Genomic DNA, 20,291 nt, shown 5'->3' with positions numbered 1-20,291 from the left:
AGACCTGTTAGTTAGTCCTGTTAGACCTGTTAGTTAGTCCTGGTAGACCTGTTAGTTAGTCCTGTTAGACCTGTTAGTTAGTCCTGTTAGACCTGTTAGTTAGTTCTGTTGGTCCTGGTAGACCTGTTAGTTAGTCCTGTTAGTTAGAACTCTTAGTTAGTCCTGTTAGACCTGTTAGTTAGTCCTGTTAGACCTGTTAGTTAGTTATGTTAGTCCTGTTGGACCTGGTAGTTAGTCCTGTTGGTCCTGTTAGTCCTGTTAGTTAGTCATGTTAGTTAGAACTGTTAGTTAGTCCTGTTAGACCTGTTAGTTAGTCCTGTTAGACCTGGTAGTTAGTCCTGTTAGACCTGGTAGTTAGTCCTGTTGGTCCTGTTAGTCCTGTTAGACCTGTTAGTTAGTCATGTTAGTTAGAACTGTTAGTTAGTCCTGTTAGACCTGTTAGTTAGTCCTGTTAGACCTGTTAGTTAGTCCTGGTAGACCTGTTAGTTAGTCCTGTTAGACCTGTTAGTTAGTCCTGTTCGTCCTGTTAGTTAGCCCTGTTAGTCCTGTTAGTTAGTCCTGTTAGACATGTTAGACCTGTTAGTTAGTCCTGTTAGACCTGGTAGTTAGTCCTGTTGGTTAGTCCTGTTAGTCCTGTTCGTCCTGTTAGACCTGTTAGTTAGTTCTGTTAGACCTGTTAGTTAGTCCTGTTAGTTAGTCCTGTTAGTCCTGTTAGACCTGTTAGTTAGTCCTTTTGGTCCTGGTAGACCTGTTAGTTAGTCCTGTTAGACCTGTTAGTTAGTCCTGTTAGACCTGTTAGTTAGTCCTGTTCGTCCTGTTAGACCTGTTAGTTAGTCCTGTTAGACCTGTTAGTTAGTCCTGTTAGACCTGGTAGTTAGTCCTGTTAGACCTGGTAGTTAGTCCTGTTAGACCTGTTAGTTAGTCCTGTTAGACATGTTAGACCTGTTAGTTAGTCCTGTTAGACCTGTTAGTTAGTCCTGTTAGACATGTTAGACCTGTTAGTTAGTCCTGTTAGACCTGGTAGTTAGTCCTGTTGGTTAGTCCTGTTAGTCCTGTTCGTCCTGTTAGACCTGTTAGTTAGTTCTGTTAGACCTGTTAGTTAGTCCTGTTAGACCTGTTAGTTAGTCCTGGTAGACCTGTTAGTTAGTCCTGTTAGACCTGTTAGTTAGTCCTGTTCATCCTGTTAGTTAGCCCTGTTAGTCCTGTAAGTTAGTCCTGTTAGACCTGTTAGTTAGTCCTGTTAGTCCTGGTAGACCTGTTAGTTAGTCCTGTTAGACCTGTTAGTTAGTCCTGTTAGACCTGTTAGTTAGTCCTGTTAGACCTGTTAGTTAGTTCTGTTGGTCCTGGTAGACCTGTTAGTTAGTCCTGTTAGTTAGAACTGTTAGTTAGTCCTGTTAGACCTGTTAGTTAGTCCTGTTAGACCTGTTAGTTAGTTCTGTTAGTCCTGTTGGACCTGGTAGTTAGTCCTGTTGGTCCTGTTAGTCATGTTAGTTAGTCCTGTTAGTTAGAACTGTTAGTTAGTCCTGTTAGACCTGTTAGTTAGTCCTGTTAGACCTGTTAGTTAGTCCTGTTAGACCTGGTAGTTAGTCCTGTTAGACCTGTTAGTTAGTTCTGTTAGTCCTGTTGGACCTGGTAGTTAGTCCTGTTGGTCCTGTTGGTCCTGTTAGTCCTGTTAGTTAGAACTGTTAGTTAGTCCTGTTAGTCCTGTTAGACCTGTTAGTTAGTCCTGTTGGTCCTGTTAGTTAGTCCTGTTAGACCTGTTAGTTAGTCCTGTTAGACCTGTTAGTTAGTCCTGTTCGTCCTGTTAGACCTGTTAGTTAGTCCTGTTAGACCTGTTAGTTAGTCCTGTTAGACCTGGTAGTTAGTCCTGTTAGACCTGGTAGTTAGTCCTGTTAGACCTGTTAGTTAGTCCTGTTAGACATGTTAGACCTGTTAGTTAGTCCTGTTAGACCTGTTAGTTAGTCCTGTTAGACATGTTAGACCTGTTAGTTAGTCCTGTTAGACCTGGTAGTTAGTCCTGTTGGTTAGTCCTGTTAGTCCTGTTCGTCCTGTTAGACCTGTTAGTTAGTCCTGTTAGACCTGTTAGTTAGTCATGTTAGACCTGGTAGTTAGTCCTGTTAGACCTGTTAGTTAGTCCTGTTAGACATGTTAGACCTGTTAGTTAGTCCTGTTAGACCTGTTAGTTAGTCCTGTTAGACATGTTAGACCTGTTAGTTAGTCCTGTTAGACCTGTTAGTTAGTCCTGTTAGTCCTGTTAGTTAGTCCTGTTAGTTAGAACTGTTAGTTAGTCCTGTTAGTTAGTCCTGTTAGACCTGTTAGTTAGTCCTGTTAGACCTGTTAGTCCTGTTAGTTAGTTCTGTTGGTCCTGGTAGACCTGTTAGTTAGTCCTGTTAGTTAGTCCTGTTAGTTAGTTCTGTTAGTCCTGTTAGTCCTGTTAGTCCTGTTAGTTAGTTCTGTTAGTCCTGTTAGACCTGTTAGTTAGTCCTGTTAGACCTGGTAGTTAGTCCTGTTAGACCTGGTAGTTAGTCCTGTTAGACCTGGTAGTTAGTCCTGTTAGACCTTTTAGTTAGTCCTGTTAGTTAGTCCTGTTAGTTAGTCCTGTTAGTCCTGTTAGACCTGTTAGTTAGTCCTGTTAGTCCTGTTAGACCTGTTAGTTAGTCCTGTTAGTCCTGTTAGTTAGTCCTGTTAGTCCTGTTAGTCCTGTTAGTTAGTCCTGTTAGTTAGTCCTGGTAGTTAGTCCTGTTAGACCTGGTAGTTAGTCCTGTTAGACCTTTTAGTTAGTCCTGTTAGTTAGTCCTGTTAGTTAGTCCTGTTAGTCCTGTTAGACCTGTTAGTTAGTCCTGTTAGTCCTGTTAGTTAGTCCTGTTAGTCCTGTTAGTCCTGTTAGTTAGTCCTGTTAGTTAGTCCTGTTAGTTAGTCCTGTTAGACCTGTTAGTTAGTCATGTTGGTCCTGTTAGTCCTGTTAGTTAGTCCTGTTAGTCCTGTTAGTCCTGTTAGTTAGTCCTGTTAGACCTGTTAGTTAGTCCTGTTGGTCCTATTAGTCCTGTTAGTTAGTCCTGTTAGTTAGTCCTGTTAGTCCTGTTAGTCCAGTTAGTCCTGTTAGTCCTGTTAGTTAGTCCTGTTAGTCCTGTTAGTTAGTCCTGTTAGACCTGTTAGTTAGTCCTGTTGGTCCTATTAGTTAGTCCTGTTGGTCCTATTAGTCCTGTTAGTTAGTCCTGTTAGTTAGTCCTGTTAGTTAGTCCTGTTAGACCTGTTAGTTAGTCATTTTGGTCCTGTTAGTCCTGTTAGTTAGTCCTGTTAGTTAGTCCTGTTAGACCTGTTAGTTAGTCCTGTTAGACCTGTTAGTTAGTCCTGTTGGTCCTATTAGTTAGTCCTGTTGGTCCTATTAGTTAGTCCTGTTGGTCCTATTAGTTAGTCCTGTTGGTCCTGTTAGTCCTGTTAGACCTGTTAGTTAGTCCTGTTGGTCCTATTAGTTAGTCCTGTTGGTCCTATTAGTTAGTCCTGTTGGTCCTATTAGTTAGTCCTGTTGGTCCTACTAGTTAGTCCTGTTGGTCCTATTAGTTAGTCCTGTTAGTCCTGTTAGTCCTGTTAGTTAGTCCTGTTCGTTAGTCCTGTTAGACCTGTTAGTTAGTCCTGTTGGTCCTATTAGTTAGTCCTGTTGGTCCTATTAGTTAGTCCTTTTGGTCCTGTTAGTCCTGTTAGTTAGTCCTGTTAGTTAGTCCTGTTAGACCTGTTAGTTAGTCCTGTTAGACCTGTTAGTTAGTCCTGTTGGTCCTATTAGTTAGTCCTGTTGGTCCTATTAGTTAGTCCTGTTGGTCCTATTAGTTAGTCATGTTGGTCCTATTAGTTAGTCCTGTTGGTTCTGTTAGTCCTGTTGGTCCTGAGCGATTAGTGCTTATTGAGGTCAGTTCGGTTTCGGTTAGATTATTAAAAGATAATCACGGTTTTCAATTTTAGGTTTAGATTTTTTGGCTTGAACACAGAATAAGTCCCATGACGGCAGTGACATCCCACGAATGCGTATCACTTATTAAACATACTTGATTTACATTACTTTACTTTAATTAAATATTATAGTTGTGTATATTACATTTATTTTATTTGATGACTTTATTATCTGATCCCAAGTCCTCATCTCGTCTCTATAGAGCTGTTGCCTTCGCTGTCTGACAAAAATCCCCTTTTTAGTAGTTCTTCAAAGTAAATAAGGCATACTTTTATTTCTGCTGAATACCAACTATCAATCATTTAGATCACGTATTTTCAGGTAGTGATACTTGGGAGGCAACAGCCGCTCTCTATATCACCTCAGAATCACGATCACACATTTGCATGCATCCCCGATCCCCATGCATCCCTGATCCCCATGCATCCCTGATCCCCATGCATCCCTGATCCCCATGCATCCCCCGATGGGGCACTTCTGCATCTGCAGTGAAAGGTGAAACAGCAAGAGTGGTGTTTGTCAAACCTGGAGACAGGGCAGCAACTTTCACAGGGGACGGGGGGTGGGTCATGTCCCCACCACATTCTGAAATTGCATGTTTATCGCCAGTTTTATCACCCCACCAACTCTCACCCCACAAAACCCCTAATAACCCACCAACCCCCACCGCACCAACCCCCACCAAATCTGGTAGTCAAATCAAATTTATTTATTAGCCCTTAGTACATCAGTTGATATCTCTGTGCTGTACAGAAACCCAGCCTAAAACCCCAAACAGCAAGCAATGCAGGTGTAGAAGTCCACTGGTGGCTAGGAAAAACTCCCTAGAAAAGCCAAAACCTAGGAAGAAACCTAGAGAGGAACCAGGTATATTTTGTCCTGTTGTCCTATTAGTTTCTGGCTGTGCCGGGTAGAGATTATAACAGAACATGGCCAAGATGTTCAAATGTTCATAAATGACCAGCATGGTCAAATAATAATAAGGCAGAACAGTTGAAACTGAGCAGCAGCACGGCCAGGTGGACTGGGGACAGCAAGGAGTCATCATGTCAAGTAGTCCTGGGGCATGGTCCTAGGGTCCGGTTCAGTTGAAACTGGAGCAGCAGCACGGCCAGGTGGACTGGGGACAGCAAGGAGTCATCATGTCAGGTAGTCCTGGGGCATGGTCCTAGGGCTCAGGTCCTCCGAGAGAGAGAAGGAGAGAATTAGAGAACGCACACTTAGATTCACACAGGACACCGAATTGGACAGGAGAAGTACTCCAGATATAACAAACTGACCCCAGCCCCCCGACACATAAACTACTGCAGCATAAATACTGAAGGCTGAGACAGGAGGGGTCAGGAGACCAAGCACCACCCCACAAATCCCCACCAAGCACCACCCCACAAACCCCCACCAAGCACCACCCCACAAACCCCCACCAAGCACCAACCCATCAACCCCCACCGCACCAACCCCCACCAAGCACCACCCCACAAACCCCCACCAACCCCCACCGCACCAACCCCCACCAAGCACCACCCCACAAACCCCTAATAACCCACCTACCACCACCACCAACCCACACCGCACCAACCCATCAACCCCCACCGCACCAACCCCCACCAAGCACCACCCCACAAACCCCCACCAAGCACCACCCCACATGACTGGTAGACATGCACTTAAGAGGGGAGGATGAGGAGGGTAGGAGGAGGGTTTAGTTCAAGGGAAAGGAGACAAGCACCACCTCACCAACCCCCTACCTGTTGATGACTGGTAGACATACACTTAAGAGAGGAGGATGAGGAGGGTAGGAGGGGGGTTTAGGTCAAGGGGAAGGAGAAAAAGCACACACCTTCCGTGAGGGAGGAAACTGGCAAAGAGATCTCCATGCAAGCGGCAGACTGGGCCTTGCGGAAGGGTGGTCGGCCGGGCCCTCTCCGGGGGAGCCGCGGGCCCTCAGGAGCCCCTGGAATGCGAGACTTCCCCAAGGAGCATGGCTGGGAGGTGGGGCTAGTGCAATGTCCATTGACATGATCTGCAACAAAGACAAAGCATGAGCAAACAACTTCAAGAAAACAAAACGGAGAGATGAGAAAAGTCTACGATAAGGACAGGATGAGAGAAAGAGTTGGTGAGTTAGAGTTAAAGAAAAGGTTTGTGATTTATAGGTAAAGAGTTAGTGAATTATAGTTAACCCCCTAGAGTCAATATCCGTGGCCCCGCGAAAATGAAATTGGCATTTAAAAAAAAATCCCCATCAAATCAAAATCAAATCAAATCAAATTTATTTATATAGCCCTTCGTACATCAGCTGATATCTCAAAGTGCTGTACAGAAACCCAGCCTAAAACCCCAAACAGCAAGCAATGCAGGTGTAGAAGCACGGTGGCTAGGAAAAACTCCCTAGAAAAGCCAAAACCTAGGAAGAAACCTAGAGAGGAACCAGGCTATGTGGGGTGGCCAGTCCTCTTCTGGCTGTGCCGGGTAGAGATTATAACAGAACATGGCCAAGATGTTCAAATGTTCATAAATGACCAGCATGGTCGAATAATAATAAGGCAGAACAGTTGAAACTGGAGCAGCAGCACGGCCAGGTGGACTGGGGACAGCAAGGAGTCATCATGTCAAGTAGTCCTGGGGAATGGTCCTAGGGAATGGTCAATCACTTTAAGCAAGAGATATCTGTTTGTTCTGCATGGGCAGGGTCTCAATTAAACCGATGTCACCCTTTTGTGTTTGAGGTGAAAGAATAGCATATATATAGCATAGCGAGAGAGATGTTTGTCAGACCATGAGACATCCCGAAAAATCAGTCTTCTCACGAAAACGTCTCGGTAGTGTCTGAATGGTTTGGCCCACAAACTACGAGAACCCCTCTGTCGAAAGGAGAGTCTGTCATGAACATGAACATGAACATGTCAGATGTTCAGTAGAAAGTTCCTTTTGATATTTTTTGAGACAATCTGTTTGTACAGATAGAATGTGTTTCTATTGGCTAATAGCAGTAAGGCCAAATTCAATGTTTCATCAAATATGTTTTATGTATACTGTATATATGTATATATTATACCTTAAGGGTTCTTAAAACTCAAAAATCTAATAGCTAAATGTTCCATGATATTACTTTTTTGTTGTTGTTGTAACTTTTATCCCCATTTTTTTGGTGATTTGGTAGTGAAAGTCTTGTCTCATCGCTGCAACTCCTCTACGGACTCTGGAGAGGCCAAGGTCCAGAGTCATGCGTCCTCTGAAACACGACTCTGCCAAGTTGCACTGCTTTTTGACACACTGCTCAATTAAACCCGGGAAGCCAGCCTCACAAGGAGTCGTTAGAGCACAATGGGATAAGGAAATCGCGGCCGGCGATGGGGAATTTGTGCGCCAACTTGTTGCGTCTCGCAGTCACGGCCGAACCAGGGTCCGTGGGGACATCTGAAGCACTGCGAAGCCTTAGACTTTAGTTCCTTAGACCTTAGTTCCCTAGACCTTAGTTCCCTAGACCTTAGTTCCTTAGACCTTAGACCTTAGTTCCTTAGACCTTAGTTCCTTAGGCCTTAGTTCCTTAGGCCTTAGTTCCTTAGGCCTTAGTTCCTTAGACCGCTGCACCACTCAGAAACCCCTTGATATGACCATCTTAAAACAATTCCATAAGTTAGAATACTGTGGAGAGGAATACTGTGTAGAGGAATACTGTGGAGAGGAATACTGTGGAGAGGAATACTGTGGAGAGGAATACTGTGGAGAGGAATACTGTGGAGAGGAATACTGTGGAGAGGAATACATGAATACTGTGGAGAGGAATACTGTGGAGAGGAATACTGTGGAGAGGAATACTGTGGAGAGGAATACTGTGGAGAGGAATACTGTGGAGAGGAATACATGAATACTGTGGAGAGGAATACTGTGGAGAGGAATACATGAATACTGTGGAGAGGAATACTGTGGAGAGGAATACATGAATACTGTAGAGAGGAATACATGAATACTGTAGAGAGGAATACATGAATACTGTGGAGAAGAATACATGAATACTGTGGAGAGGAATACTGTGGAGAGGAATACTGTGGAGAGGAATACTGTGGAGAGACATACTGTAGAGAGGAATACATGAATACCGTGGAGAGGAATACTGTGGAGAGGAATACATGAATACTGTGGAGAGGAATACTGTGGAGAGGAATACTGTAGAGAGGAATACATGAATACTGTGGAGAGGAATACATGAATACTGTGGAGAGGAATACATGAATACTGTGTAGAGGAATACATGAATACTGTGGAGAGGAATACATGAATACTGTGGAGAGGAATACATGAATACTGTGGAGAGGAATACATGAATACTGTGGAGAGGCATACTGTAGAGAGGAATACTGTCGAGAGGAATACATGAATACTGTGTAGAGGAATACATGAATACTGTCGAGAGGAATACATGAATACTGTGTAGAGGAATACATGAATACTGTGGAGAGGAATACTGTGGAGAGGAATACTGTGGAGAGGAATACATGAATACTGTGGAGAGGAATACTGTGGAGAGGAATACATGAATACTGTGTAGAGGAATACATGAATACTGTGGAGAGGAATACTGTGGAGAGGCATACTGTAGAGACGAATACTGTGGAGAGGAATACATGAATACTGTGGAGAGGAATACATGAATACTGTAGAGAGGAATACATGAATACTGTGGAATACATGAATACTGTGGAAGGGATACTGTGGAGAGGAATACATGAATACTGAGGAATACATGAATACTGTGGAGAGGAATACATGAAGACTGTGGGAATACATGAATACTGTGTAGAGGAATACATGAATACTGTGGAGAGGCATACTGTAGAGACGAATACTGTGGAGAGGAATACTGTGGAGAGGAATACTGTGGAGAGGAATACTGTGGAGAGGAATACATGAATACTGTGGAGAGGAATACATGAATACTGTGGAGAGGAATACTGTGGAGAGGCATACTGTAGAGACGAATACTGTGGAGAGGAATACATGAATACTGTGGAGAGGAATACATGAATACTGTAGAGAGGAATACATGAATACTGTGGAGAGGAATACATTAATACTGTGGAGAGGAATACATGAATACTGTGGAGAGGAATACATGAATACTGTGGAGAGGAATACATGAATACTGTAGAGAGGAATACATGAATACTGTGGAGAGGAATACATGAATACTGTGGAGAGGAATACATGAATACTGTGGAGAGGGATACTGTGGAGAGGAATACATGAATACTGTGTAGAGGAATACATGAATACTGTGGAGAGGCATACTGTAGAGATGAATACTGTGGAGAGGAATACATGAATACTGTGGAGAGGAATAAATGAATACTGTGGAGAGGAATACATGAATACTGTGGAGAGGAATACTGTGGAGAGGAATACATGAATACTGTGGAGAGGAAAACATGAATACTGTGGAGAGGAAAACATGAATACTGTGGAGAGGAATACATGAATACTGTGGAGAGGAATACATGAATACTGTGGAGAGGAATGCATGACTACTGTGGAGAGGAATACATGAATACTGTGGAGAGGAATGCTGTGGAGAGGAATACATGAATACTGTGGAGAGGAATACATGAATACTGTGGAGAGGAATACATGAATACTGTGGAGAGGAATGCATGACTACTGTGGAGAGGAATACATGAATACTGTGGAGAGGAATGCTGTGGAGAGGAATACTGTGGAGAGGAATACTGTGGAGAGGAAAACATGACTACTGTGGAGAGGAATACTGTGGAGAAGAATACATGAATACTGTGGAGAGGAATACATGACTACTGTGGAGAGGAATGCTGTGGAGAGGAATACATGACTACTGTGGAGAGGGATGCTGTGGAGAGGAATACATGAATACTGTGGAGAGGAATACATGAATACTGTGGAGAGGAATACATGAATACTGTGGAGAGGAAAACATGAATACTGTGGAGAGGAATACATTAATACTGTGGAGAGGAATACATGAATACTGTGGAGAGGAATACTGTGGAGAGGAATACATGAATACTGTGGAGAGGAATACATGAATACTGTAGAGAGGAATACATGAATACTGTGGAGAGGAATACATGAATACTGTGGAGAGGAATACATGAATACTGTGGAGAGGAATACATGACTACTGTGGAGAGGAATACTGTGGAGAGGAATACATGAATACTGTGGAGAGGAATACATGAATACTGTGGAGAGGAAAACATGACTACTGTGGAGAGGAATACTGTGGAGAGGAATACATGAATACTGTGGAGAGGAATGCTGTGGAGAGGAATACATGAATACTGTGGAGAGGAAAACATGAATACTGTGGAGAGGAATACATGAATACTGTGGAGAGGAATACATGAATACTGTGGAGAGGAATACATGAATACTGTGGAGAGGAATACATGAATACTGTGGAGAGGAATACATGAATACTGTGGAGAGGAATACATGAATACTGTGGAGAGGAATACATGAATACTGTGGAGAGGAATACATGAATACTGTGGAGAGGAATACATGAATACTGTGGAGAGGAATACATGAATACTGTGGAGAGGAATGCATGAATACTGTGGAGAGGAATACATGAATACTGTGGAGAGGAATGCATGAATACTGTGGAGAGGAATACATGGATACTGTGGAGAGGAATACATGAATACTGTGGAGAGAAATACATGAATACTGTGGAGAGGAATACATTAATACTGTGGAGAGGAATACATGAATACTGTGGAGAGGAATACATGAATACTGTGGAGAGGAATACTGTGGAGAAGAATACATGAATACTGTGGAGAGGAATACATGAATACTGTGGAGAGGAATACCTGAATACTGTGGAGAGGAATACTGTGGAGAGGAATACATGAATAATGTTGAGAGGAATACATGAATACTGTGGAGAGGAATACTGTGGAGAGGAATACATGAATACTGTGGAGAGGAATACTGTGGAGAGGAATACATGAATACTGTGGAGAGGAATACTGTGGAGAAGAATACATGAATACTGTGGAGAGGAATACTGTGGAGAAGAATACATGAATACTGTGGAGAGGAATACTGTGGAGAAGAATACATGAATACTGTGGAGAGGAATACTGTGGAGAAGAATACATGAATACTGTGGAGAGGAATACTGTGGAGAAGAATACATTAATACTGTGGAGAAGAATACATGAATACTGTGGAGAAGAATACATTAATACTGTGGAGAGGAATACATGAATACTGTGGAGAGGAATACATGAATACTGTGGAGAGGAACTGTGGAGAGGAATACTGTGGAGAGGAATACATGAATAATGTTGAGAGGAATACATGAATACTGTGGAGAGGAATACATTAATACTATGGAGAGGAATACATGAATACTGTGGAGAGGAATACTGTGGAGAGAATACATGAATACTGTGGAGAGGAATACATGTGTGGAGAGGAATACATGAATACTGTGGAGAGGAATACATGAATAATGTGGAGAGGAATACATGAATACTGTGGAGAGGAATACATGAATACTGTGGAGAGGAATACATGAATACTGTGGAGAGGAATACATTAATACTGTGGAGAGGAATACATGAATACTGTGGAGAGGAATACATGAATACTGTGGAGAGGAATACATGAATACTGTGGAGAGGAATACATGAATACTGTGGAGAGGAATACTGTGGAGAGGAATACATGAATACTGTGGAGAGGAATACATTAATACTGTTGTCAGTTGTACAACTGAATGCATTCAAATGTAATGTGTCTCCCGCAATGAACCCAACCCCTCTGAATCAGGGAGGTGTAGGGGGCTGCCTTAATCTACATCCACGGCGCCCGGGGAACAGTGGGTTAAACTGCCTTTCTCAGGGGTAGATCAACAGATTTCTACCTTGTCAGCTCAGGGATTCGATCCACATTGGGAAAAATGGCATTGTGCCCCCACACTCATACACACTGCTCAGGTAACTAACTACAACCAACTAGAACTAACTACATACATTACTATGATAATAGACAGGCGGAGCTGGAACAGCAGGTGATTACACTCCAGTCAGCGCAGACCCAGACAACAGTCCAGCACAACAACACCCCCTTATCCAGACCCGGAGAGCTGGAGGTGGACAGAGACATATCTGCACTCTGGACAGTGGTGAGACAACTACAACAGGAGAAAGAGCTGGAGCAGGAGCAGAACAGAGCACTAAAGGAGAGGATCAGACTGCTGGAGGAGAGGTTGGGGGGGATGGCGTGTGACAGAGAACAACCCACTAGAGAGCCACCCCCACAGAGAAGCCAGCAAAACAGTCCACACCAGACCCTGACCATAGAGTCGACATCACAGCAGAACAGACAAATGAAGAACCCCAAGCCCAGAGGCTCTCACCGCCTCTGAGCACCTATGCCACTCCTGCCCACCCCATGCACCCCACACCTGCAAAAAGGGCCTCAACACGGAAGTCACACATACGCCCAGGTAGTGAGCGGGCAAATAGGCCCAACCCCCACTCTTACACTAGCCCAAGCCAATGGCATGTACCAGATGCTCAGCAGGCTCTGTTCACACTTACTGGCCTGAGGCCAAACCACGACCAACAACATTGGACACTTTATGGAACACAAAGCCTTCACTATATCATCCTGGAATATCCAAGGCCTGAGGTCATCTGCCTTTGGCCTAAAGAGGAACCTGGACTTTACCAAAGAAATTGGTAATACAGACATTGTCATCCTGCAAGAAACCTGGTATAGAGGAGACAGACCCACTGGTTGGCCTCTAGGTTACAGAGAACTGGTAGTCCCATTCACCAAACTACCAGGTGTGAAACAGGGAAGGGACTCAGGGGTATGCTAATTTGGTATAGAGCAGACCTTACTCACTCCATGAAATGAATCAAAACAAGAACATTTTACATTTGGCTAGAAATTCAAAAGGAAATGATCTTAACAGAGAAAAATGTCATCCTGTGTGCTATCTATATCCCCCCACTAGAATCCCCATAATTTAATGAAGACAGCTTCTCCATCCTGGAGGGGGAAATCAATCATTTCCAGGCCCAGGGACATGTACTAGTCTGTGGCGACCTAAATGCCAGAACCAGAAAATAACCTGACACCCAAAGCACACAGGGGAACAAACACCTGCCTGCAGGTGACAGCATTCCCTCCCCCATATGCCCCCCTAGGCACCCCTAGGTGTTGATGGTATCCTCAATGAAATGATCAAATATACAGACAACAAATTCCAATTGGCTATACTAAAACTCTTTAACATCATCCTTAGCTCTGGCATCCTCCCCAATATTTGGAACCAAGGACTGATCACCCCAATCCACAAAAGTGGAGACAAATTTGACCCTAATAACTACCGTGGGATATGCGTCAACAGTAACCTTGGGAAAATCCTCTGCATTATCATTAACAGCAGACTCGTACACTTCCTCAATGAAAACAATGTACTGAGCAAATGTCAAATTGGCTTTTTACCAAATTACCGTACAACAGACCATGTATTCACCCTACACACCCTAATTGACAACCAAACAAACCAAAATAAAGGCAAAGTCTTCTCATGCTTTGCTGATTTAAAAAAAGCCTTCGACTCAATTTCGCATGAGGGTCTGCTATACAAATTGTTGGGGGTAAAACATACGACATCATAAAATGCATGTACACAAAACAACAAGTGTACAGTTAAAATTGGCAAAAAACACACCAATTTCTTCACACAGGGCCGCGGGGTGAGGCAGGGATGCAGCTTAAGCCCCACCCTCTTCAACACATATATCAACGAACTGGCGCGGGCACTAGAAAAGTCTGCAGCACCCGGCCTCACCCTACTAGAATCTGAAGTCAAATGTCTACTATTTGCTGATGATCTGGTGCTTCTGTCACCAACCAAGGAGGGCCTACAGCAGCACCTAGATATTCTGCACAGATTCTGCCAGACCTGGGCCCTGACAGTAAATCTCAGTAAGACCAAAATAATGTTGTTCCAAAAAAGGTCCAGTCGCCAGGACCACAAATACAAATTCCATCTAGACACCATTGCCCTAGAGCACACCAAAAACTATACATACCTTGGCCTAAACATCAGATTCACAGGTAACTTCCACAAAGCTGTGAATGATCTGAGAGACAAGGCAAGAAGGGCATTCTATGCCATCAAAAGGAACATAAAATGCAACTTACCAATTAGGATCTGGCTAAAAATACTTGAATCAGTCATAGAGCCCATTGTCCTTTATGGTTGTGGGGTCTGGGGTCCGCTCACCAACCAAGACTTCACAAAATGGGACAAACACCAGATTGAGACTGCATGCAGAAGTCTGCAAAAATATCCTGTGTACAACGTAGAACAACAAATAATGCGTGCAGAGCAGAATTAGGCCGATACCCACTAATTATCAAAATCCAGAAAAGAGACGTTAAATTCTACAAGCACCTAAAAGGAAGCGATTCCCAAACCTTCCATAACAAAGCCATCACCTACAGAGAGATGAACCTGGAGAAGAGTCCCCTAAGCAAGCTGGTCCTGGGGCTCTGTTCACAAACACAAACAAGCCCCACAGAGCCCCAGGACAGCAGCACAGTTAGACCCAACCAAATCATGAGAAAACAAAAAGATAATTACTTTAATTAACAAAAAAACCCAGAGCAAATTAGAATGATATTTGGCCCTAAACAGAGAGTACACAGTGGCAGAATACCTGACCACTGTGACTGACCCAAACTTAAGGAAAGCAAAATAACAGGACGAACGAGGAAGTTAAATGGATTAAATGAAAAGAGGGAACTGCTGGCTTTTCGCCTACCTAAACCAAGATCAACCTTAAGATCAGTTGGCAGGCTTAACTTTCTGCCGAGTCCCTTTACTGAAACAAAAGACATGGGAAGAGTAGTTCATCTTTTCAAAACAAAAACAAAATGGAAAGCGAAAGTAAAACTAGAACAATGCAGAAACAAAAGATCAAACGAACAGAAGAAGGAAAAAAATTGGGAAAAATTCTTATCAATATAATCAGAAACTCGCAAAAGTGTGTCGTTGTTGCACATGACAGGCAGATGCAGAAGCCATTCCCAGCATGCTACATCCCAGGCCGGGGCTCCCAGTTAGAGAATAGAAACACAGGGAGGGATGAAACCTGGTTTGGGGCAAGTCTCCTTCCCGTTGTGTATTCCAAGTCTTCCTTTCTCAGACCACTCAAAAGCAACGGATGTTGGTATATGTATTTGCTATACTTATTAGCTCTGACTTTGCTAATAGCTACTTCATTTTATTAAGTAAAAAAAATGTACTTACTCTGACTGAGAAATGTGGTTGTCCCACCTAGTTATCTGAAGGATGAATATACTAAGAGTAAGCCACTCTAAATGACTAAAATGTAAAAAATCAGTCTGTCAGCGTTCGCGAGAAGAAGCAGAAATAAACAGGGAACTCACCACGTGCAAAACAAACGCAATCGAACAGATTGAAAAGAAACCAAACAGTTCAAAATTTTGCAAGCATTTTGCAGTAGATACAGAACTGTAAAAGCACATGTTGAGAGAGATGATGATTAATTTTTCCTCCGTTGATTCAAAGGTCATACTATGAGGACACTGGTTTAGGGTTGGTCGGATAATGACACTGCTGGATGTTGTAAGAATGACATCATCAGGAAACCCCTCAATGTTCTCAAACCAATCTCTATTTCACGGCAAGCTAGCAGATATGGGAAAGTGCAGTTATTTCATTGGGAAAGGGGGGATACCTAGTCAGTTGTACAACTGAATGCCTTCAACTGAAACGTGTCTTCCACATTTAACCCAACCCCTCTGAATCAGAGAGGTGTGTGTGTGGGGGGGGCATAACCAACATCTACGTCTTCGGCTTCATTTAACCCTCTCTGAATCAGAGAGGTGTGTGGGGGGGGGGGCATAATCAACATCTACGTCTTCGGCTTCATTTAACCCTCTCTGAATCAGAGAGGTGTGTGTGTGGGGGGGGGGGGGCATAATCAACATCTACGACTTCGGCGCCCAGGGAACAGTGGATTAACTGAAAGGCTCAGTTGCAGAATTACATGTTTTTTTTTTACCTTGTCAGCTCGGGCATTCAAACCGGCAATCTTTCGGTTACTGGCCCAACGCTCTAACCACTAGGCTACCAACTGACCCCAAACCAGCAATCTTTCGGTTACTGGCCCAACGCTCTAACCACTAGGCTACCAACTGACCCCAAACCAGCAATCTTTTGGTTACTGGCCCAAGGCTCTAACCACTAGGCTACCAACTGACCCCAAAACAGCAATCTTTTGGTTACTGGCCCAACGCTCTAACCACTAGGCTACCAACTGACCCCAAACCAGCAATCTTTTGGTTACTGGCCCAACGCTCTAACCACTAGGCTACCAACTGACCCCAAACCAGCAATCTTTCGGTTACTGGCCCAACGCTCTAACCACTAGGCTAACAACTGACCCCAAACCAGCAATCTTTTGGTTACTGGCCCAACGCTCTAACCACTAGGCTACCAACTGACCCCAAAACAGCAATCTTTTGGTTACTGGCCCAACGCTCTAACCACTAGGCTACCAACTGACCCCAAACCAGCAATCTTTTGGTTACTGGCCCAACGCTCTAACCACTAGGCTACCAACTGACCCCAAACCAGCAATCTTTCGGTTACTGGCCCAACGCTCTAACCACTAGGCTACCAACCGACCCCCATGTGGCACTATGTGTTACTAGCATACCAGCTGTTTCATGGTGACATGCATACGTGGAAACCAGGACAATCTATCTTTGAAATGTAATACTTGCCACAAAATAACACTATTTTACAGATAAAGTCTCAAATTGAATTCCATCATCGTTCATTGACTTGAAGTAGTAGGGGCAAAGTGGTACTGCTAAAGTAGAATACAAAGTAGAATACAAAGTAGAATATAAAGTAGAATATAAAGTAGAATATAAAGTGGATTTGTTTCTTTGTAAATTGTCCCGTCGGGAAAAACCGAAATCAAAATTGATTTACATTAAATGTTCCCCTTTGTGTGGTGCTTGTGAGGGAAATTGCTGTGATATATAGCGGCATAATTGAATTCTAAGATTAATTAAATGTATTTCAGTCTTACCGGTAAAGCCTATCAGATTAGTTGTGGATATTAATTAAATTATTTGAGTGTGTGTGTGTGTGTTTGTTTAACTATTCTTGTGGGTACCAGAAGTCCTCACAATGATAGGAAAACAAGGAAAAATCTAACAAGTGGGGACAAATTCAGACAAGTGGGGATTTTGCCGGTCCCCTAAGCTGAAGCCTTAGTTATTGCAACATCATGGAGTCCATGCAGTTAAAACACAACAACAACATAAAAACAACAACAACATAACAACATAACAACATAACAACAACAACAACATGACAACATAACAACATGACAACACCAACATAACAACAACATGACAACACCAACATAACAACAACATGACAACACCAACATAACAACAACATGACAACACCAACATAACAACAACAACAACATGACAACACCAACATGACAACAACAACAACATGACAACAACAACATGACAACAACATCAACATGACAACAACATCAACATGACAACAACATCAACATGACAACAACATAAAAACAACAACAACATAACAACAACAACAACAACAACAACAACATGGATGGATGGATGGATGGGAAAGGTGCTGAAGCGTCCTCCCCTGCCTGCCTGAGAAGCTGATGCCGGATGCAACGCCATAAGACCTGGAATGGTAGATTTGCAATGGAAGAATGTGCAAAGTAGAAATAAAAATAATGGGGACATAACATCATAACAACATCAACATAACATCAACATAAAAAACATCAACATAACAACATCAACAACATAACAACAACAACATAACAACAACAGCATGACAATAACATCAACAACATGACAACAACATCAACAACATAACAACAACAACATAAAAAACATGAACATAACAACAACAACAGCATAAAAACAACATAACAACATCAACAACATGACAACAACAACATGACAACAACAACAAGACACCATCAACAACAACAAGACACCATCAACAACAACAACAACAACATGACAACAACAACAACAACATGGATGGATGGATGGATGGGAAAGGTGCAGAAGCGTCCTCCCCTGCCTGCCTCAGAAGCTGATGCCGGATGCAACGCCATAAGACCAGAACAGACCCAGAACAGACCCAGAACAGACCCAGACCAGACCCAGAACAGACCCAGACCCAGACCAGACCCAGAACAGACCCAGAACAGACCCAGACCCAGACCCAGACCCAGAACAGACCCAGACCCAGACCCAGCACAAAACGCACATTGACCTCTACAGCTGGGGCAGAGACAATGCAACAATGCCTATACGTTACAGATGATTGGATCACAATGTTAAAGTCAGGACAGACAAGTCTCGGAACACACTTCATATGCTAGAATCCAAACACAACCAACCATCCTCCATAAACCCTCCTACCCAAACCATTCTCCACCAACACCTCCCCTCGGCCCACCCACACTCCACCAGTGGTGAGAGGGACAGGTTTCCCTGGGCCCTCCTCTTACCATTGTCCAGTAAGTAAAAGACTGGGCTGCAGTGGTTGGCTCTCAGACCGGCCACGGGCTCAGGCATGGAACGAGGTACAGGGTGAAGGTAGCTGGGAGAGATCCAACAGAACACACAAGGAGGGACAAAACAAAAACCAAAAATAATGGGTGCATTGAGACAGAGAGACGAGCTGGTACAGTTGATTCTGAAGACACCAATAAAAACTTGTGTGATAAGGTAAGACTCCAGCTCAATACAAAACAAAAAAACAGCCTCTGGAACAAAAACTACAACTATCATTACGTAGACAACTACTAACACCAGTCAACATCACAAATCCTCAAAACTAAATGAAATGGTGTGGTTGATGATACAGGGACAGTAACACCTGGAATTACCGATCGCTGCAGCTGTACATAGTCTATCGGTAAATAGCCCACCCATTTTTACCTACCTCATTTTATTTATTTACTTTTCTGCTCTTTTGAACACCAATATCTCTACCTGTACATGACCATCTGATCATTTATCACTCCAGTGTTAATCTGCAAAATTGTAATTATTCTCCTACCTCCTCATGCCTTTTGCACACAATGTATATAGACTCCCCTTTTTTTTCTACTGTGTTATTGACTTGTTTATTGTTTACTCCATGTGTAACTCTGTGTTGTCTGTTCACACTGCTATGCTTTATCTTGGCCAGGTCGCAGATGCAAATGAGAACTTGTTCTCAACTAGCCTACCTGGTTAAATAAAGGTGAAATAAAAATAAATAAAAATTAAAAGCAGGTGGTCCAGTCCACACTCTGGTCAAAACCAACCAGCACCCCCTTTAAACAGAGTGTTTCTTCTAAAATATATCGATTCCAGACGTGGCTAACTAACTTTATGTACTTTCTTACTTTACAGTTGCTCTCTCACCTTTCCAAACGTCACATTCTCTCGACCCCTCGTGAAATAGCACTGCGACCAGAGTGTGGTGTAAATATTGATCCCAGCTGCTCTCTCATTATAGGAGATAACGGCAGACACATCCAGCCCAGGTAGGTGGCTTCTGCACAGGGAGCTCTGTGACACCGCCAGCACATCTCCTCTCTTCTCCTGGAGTCTCGCCTCCGAATGTATCCTGCTTGCTCAGAGAAACACTGTGGCATTTCAGCTTATTTGCCTCACGACTCGTCCCAGACTACATAACAGGGCAGGTACTACCATCAGCCGCAGCATCGACTACAACAGAAAGGAGAGCAGTAGCCCAGACAACACAAAGAAACAATAACAACGTAAACAAACAACATGGTAAGAAAAGGGAGGAAGGAACGGAGGAAGACGAGCGGGCCCAATGTCAGGGCTTAACGGGGAAATGTGTCCCAGTGGGGAGCGGCGAGACGGAAGGAGGAGGAAGGAGACCTCTTTATTGACATGGCAGAGAGGGGAGAGAGTTGATGGTGGATGGTTAACAGGATCTGGGTTCCATCTCTTCTGTCCTCTGATAACCCCCGTGTTCTACCTTCCACAGTCCACCTCGTTTTCTCGACCCATACATGTGTCTCTGTCCCTTTGTAGTATCACAGTGGATCTATATCATATTCTCTCTCTCTCTCTCTCTCTCTCTCTCTCTCTCTCTCTCTCTCTCTCTCTCTCTCTCTCTCTCTCTCTCTCTCTCTCTCTCTCTCTCTCTCTCTCTCTCTCTCTCTCTCTCTCTCTCTCTCTCTCTCTCTCTCTCTCTCTCTCTCTC

General features: G+C 43.4%; 1 protein-coding gene across 1 annotated transcript in view; it reads right to left on the bottom strand.

Annotated features, from left to right (window-relative positions):
* The window catches only part of LOC135518879 (syntaxin-binding protein 5-like), a 45,917-nt gene extending 27,277 nt beyond the window's left edge, over positions 1-18,640 (bottom strand). Inside the window, exons 1-2 of the mRNA XM_064943833.1 lie at positions 18,574-18,640; positions 5,787-5,969 (exon numbers count right to left, since the gene is read on the bottom strand). Of these exons, the coding sequence (XP_064799905.1) occupies positions 5,787-5,969; positions 18,574-18,640 (250 nt within the window). The remainder of the gene's footprint in view (positions 1-5,786; positions 5,970-18,573) is intronic.
* Between the last annotated feature and the right edge of the window lie 1,651 nt (positions 18,641-20,291).

The sequence above is a fragment of the Oncorhynchus masou genome, chromosome 29, assembly GCF_036934945.1.
Source record: "Oncorhynchus masou masou isolate Uvic2021 chromosome 29, UVic_Omas_1.1, whole genome shotgun sequence".
Classification (NCBI taxonomy): Eukaryota; Metazoa; Chordata; class Actinopteri; order Salmoniformes; family Salmonidae; genus Oncorhynchus; species Oncorhynchus masou.
Note: the sequence above shows the minus strand (reverse complement) of the source record. Positions and strands in the feature narration are given on the sequence as shown.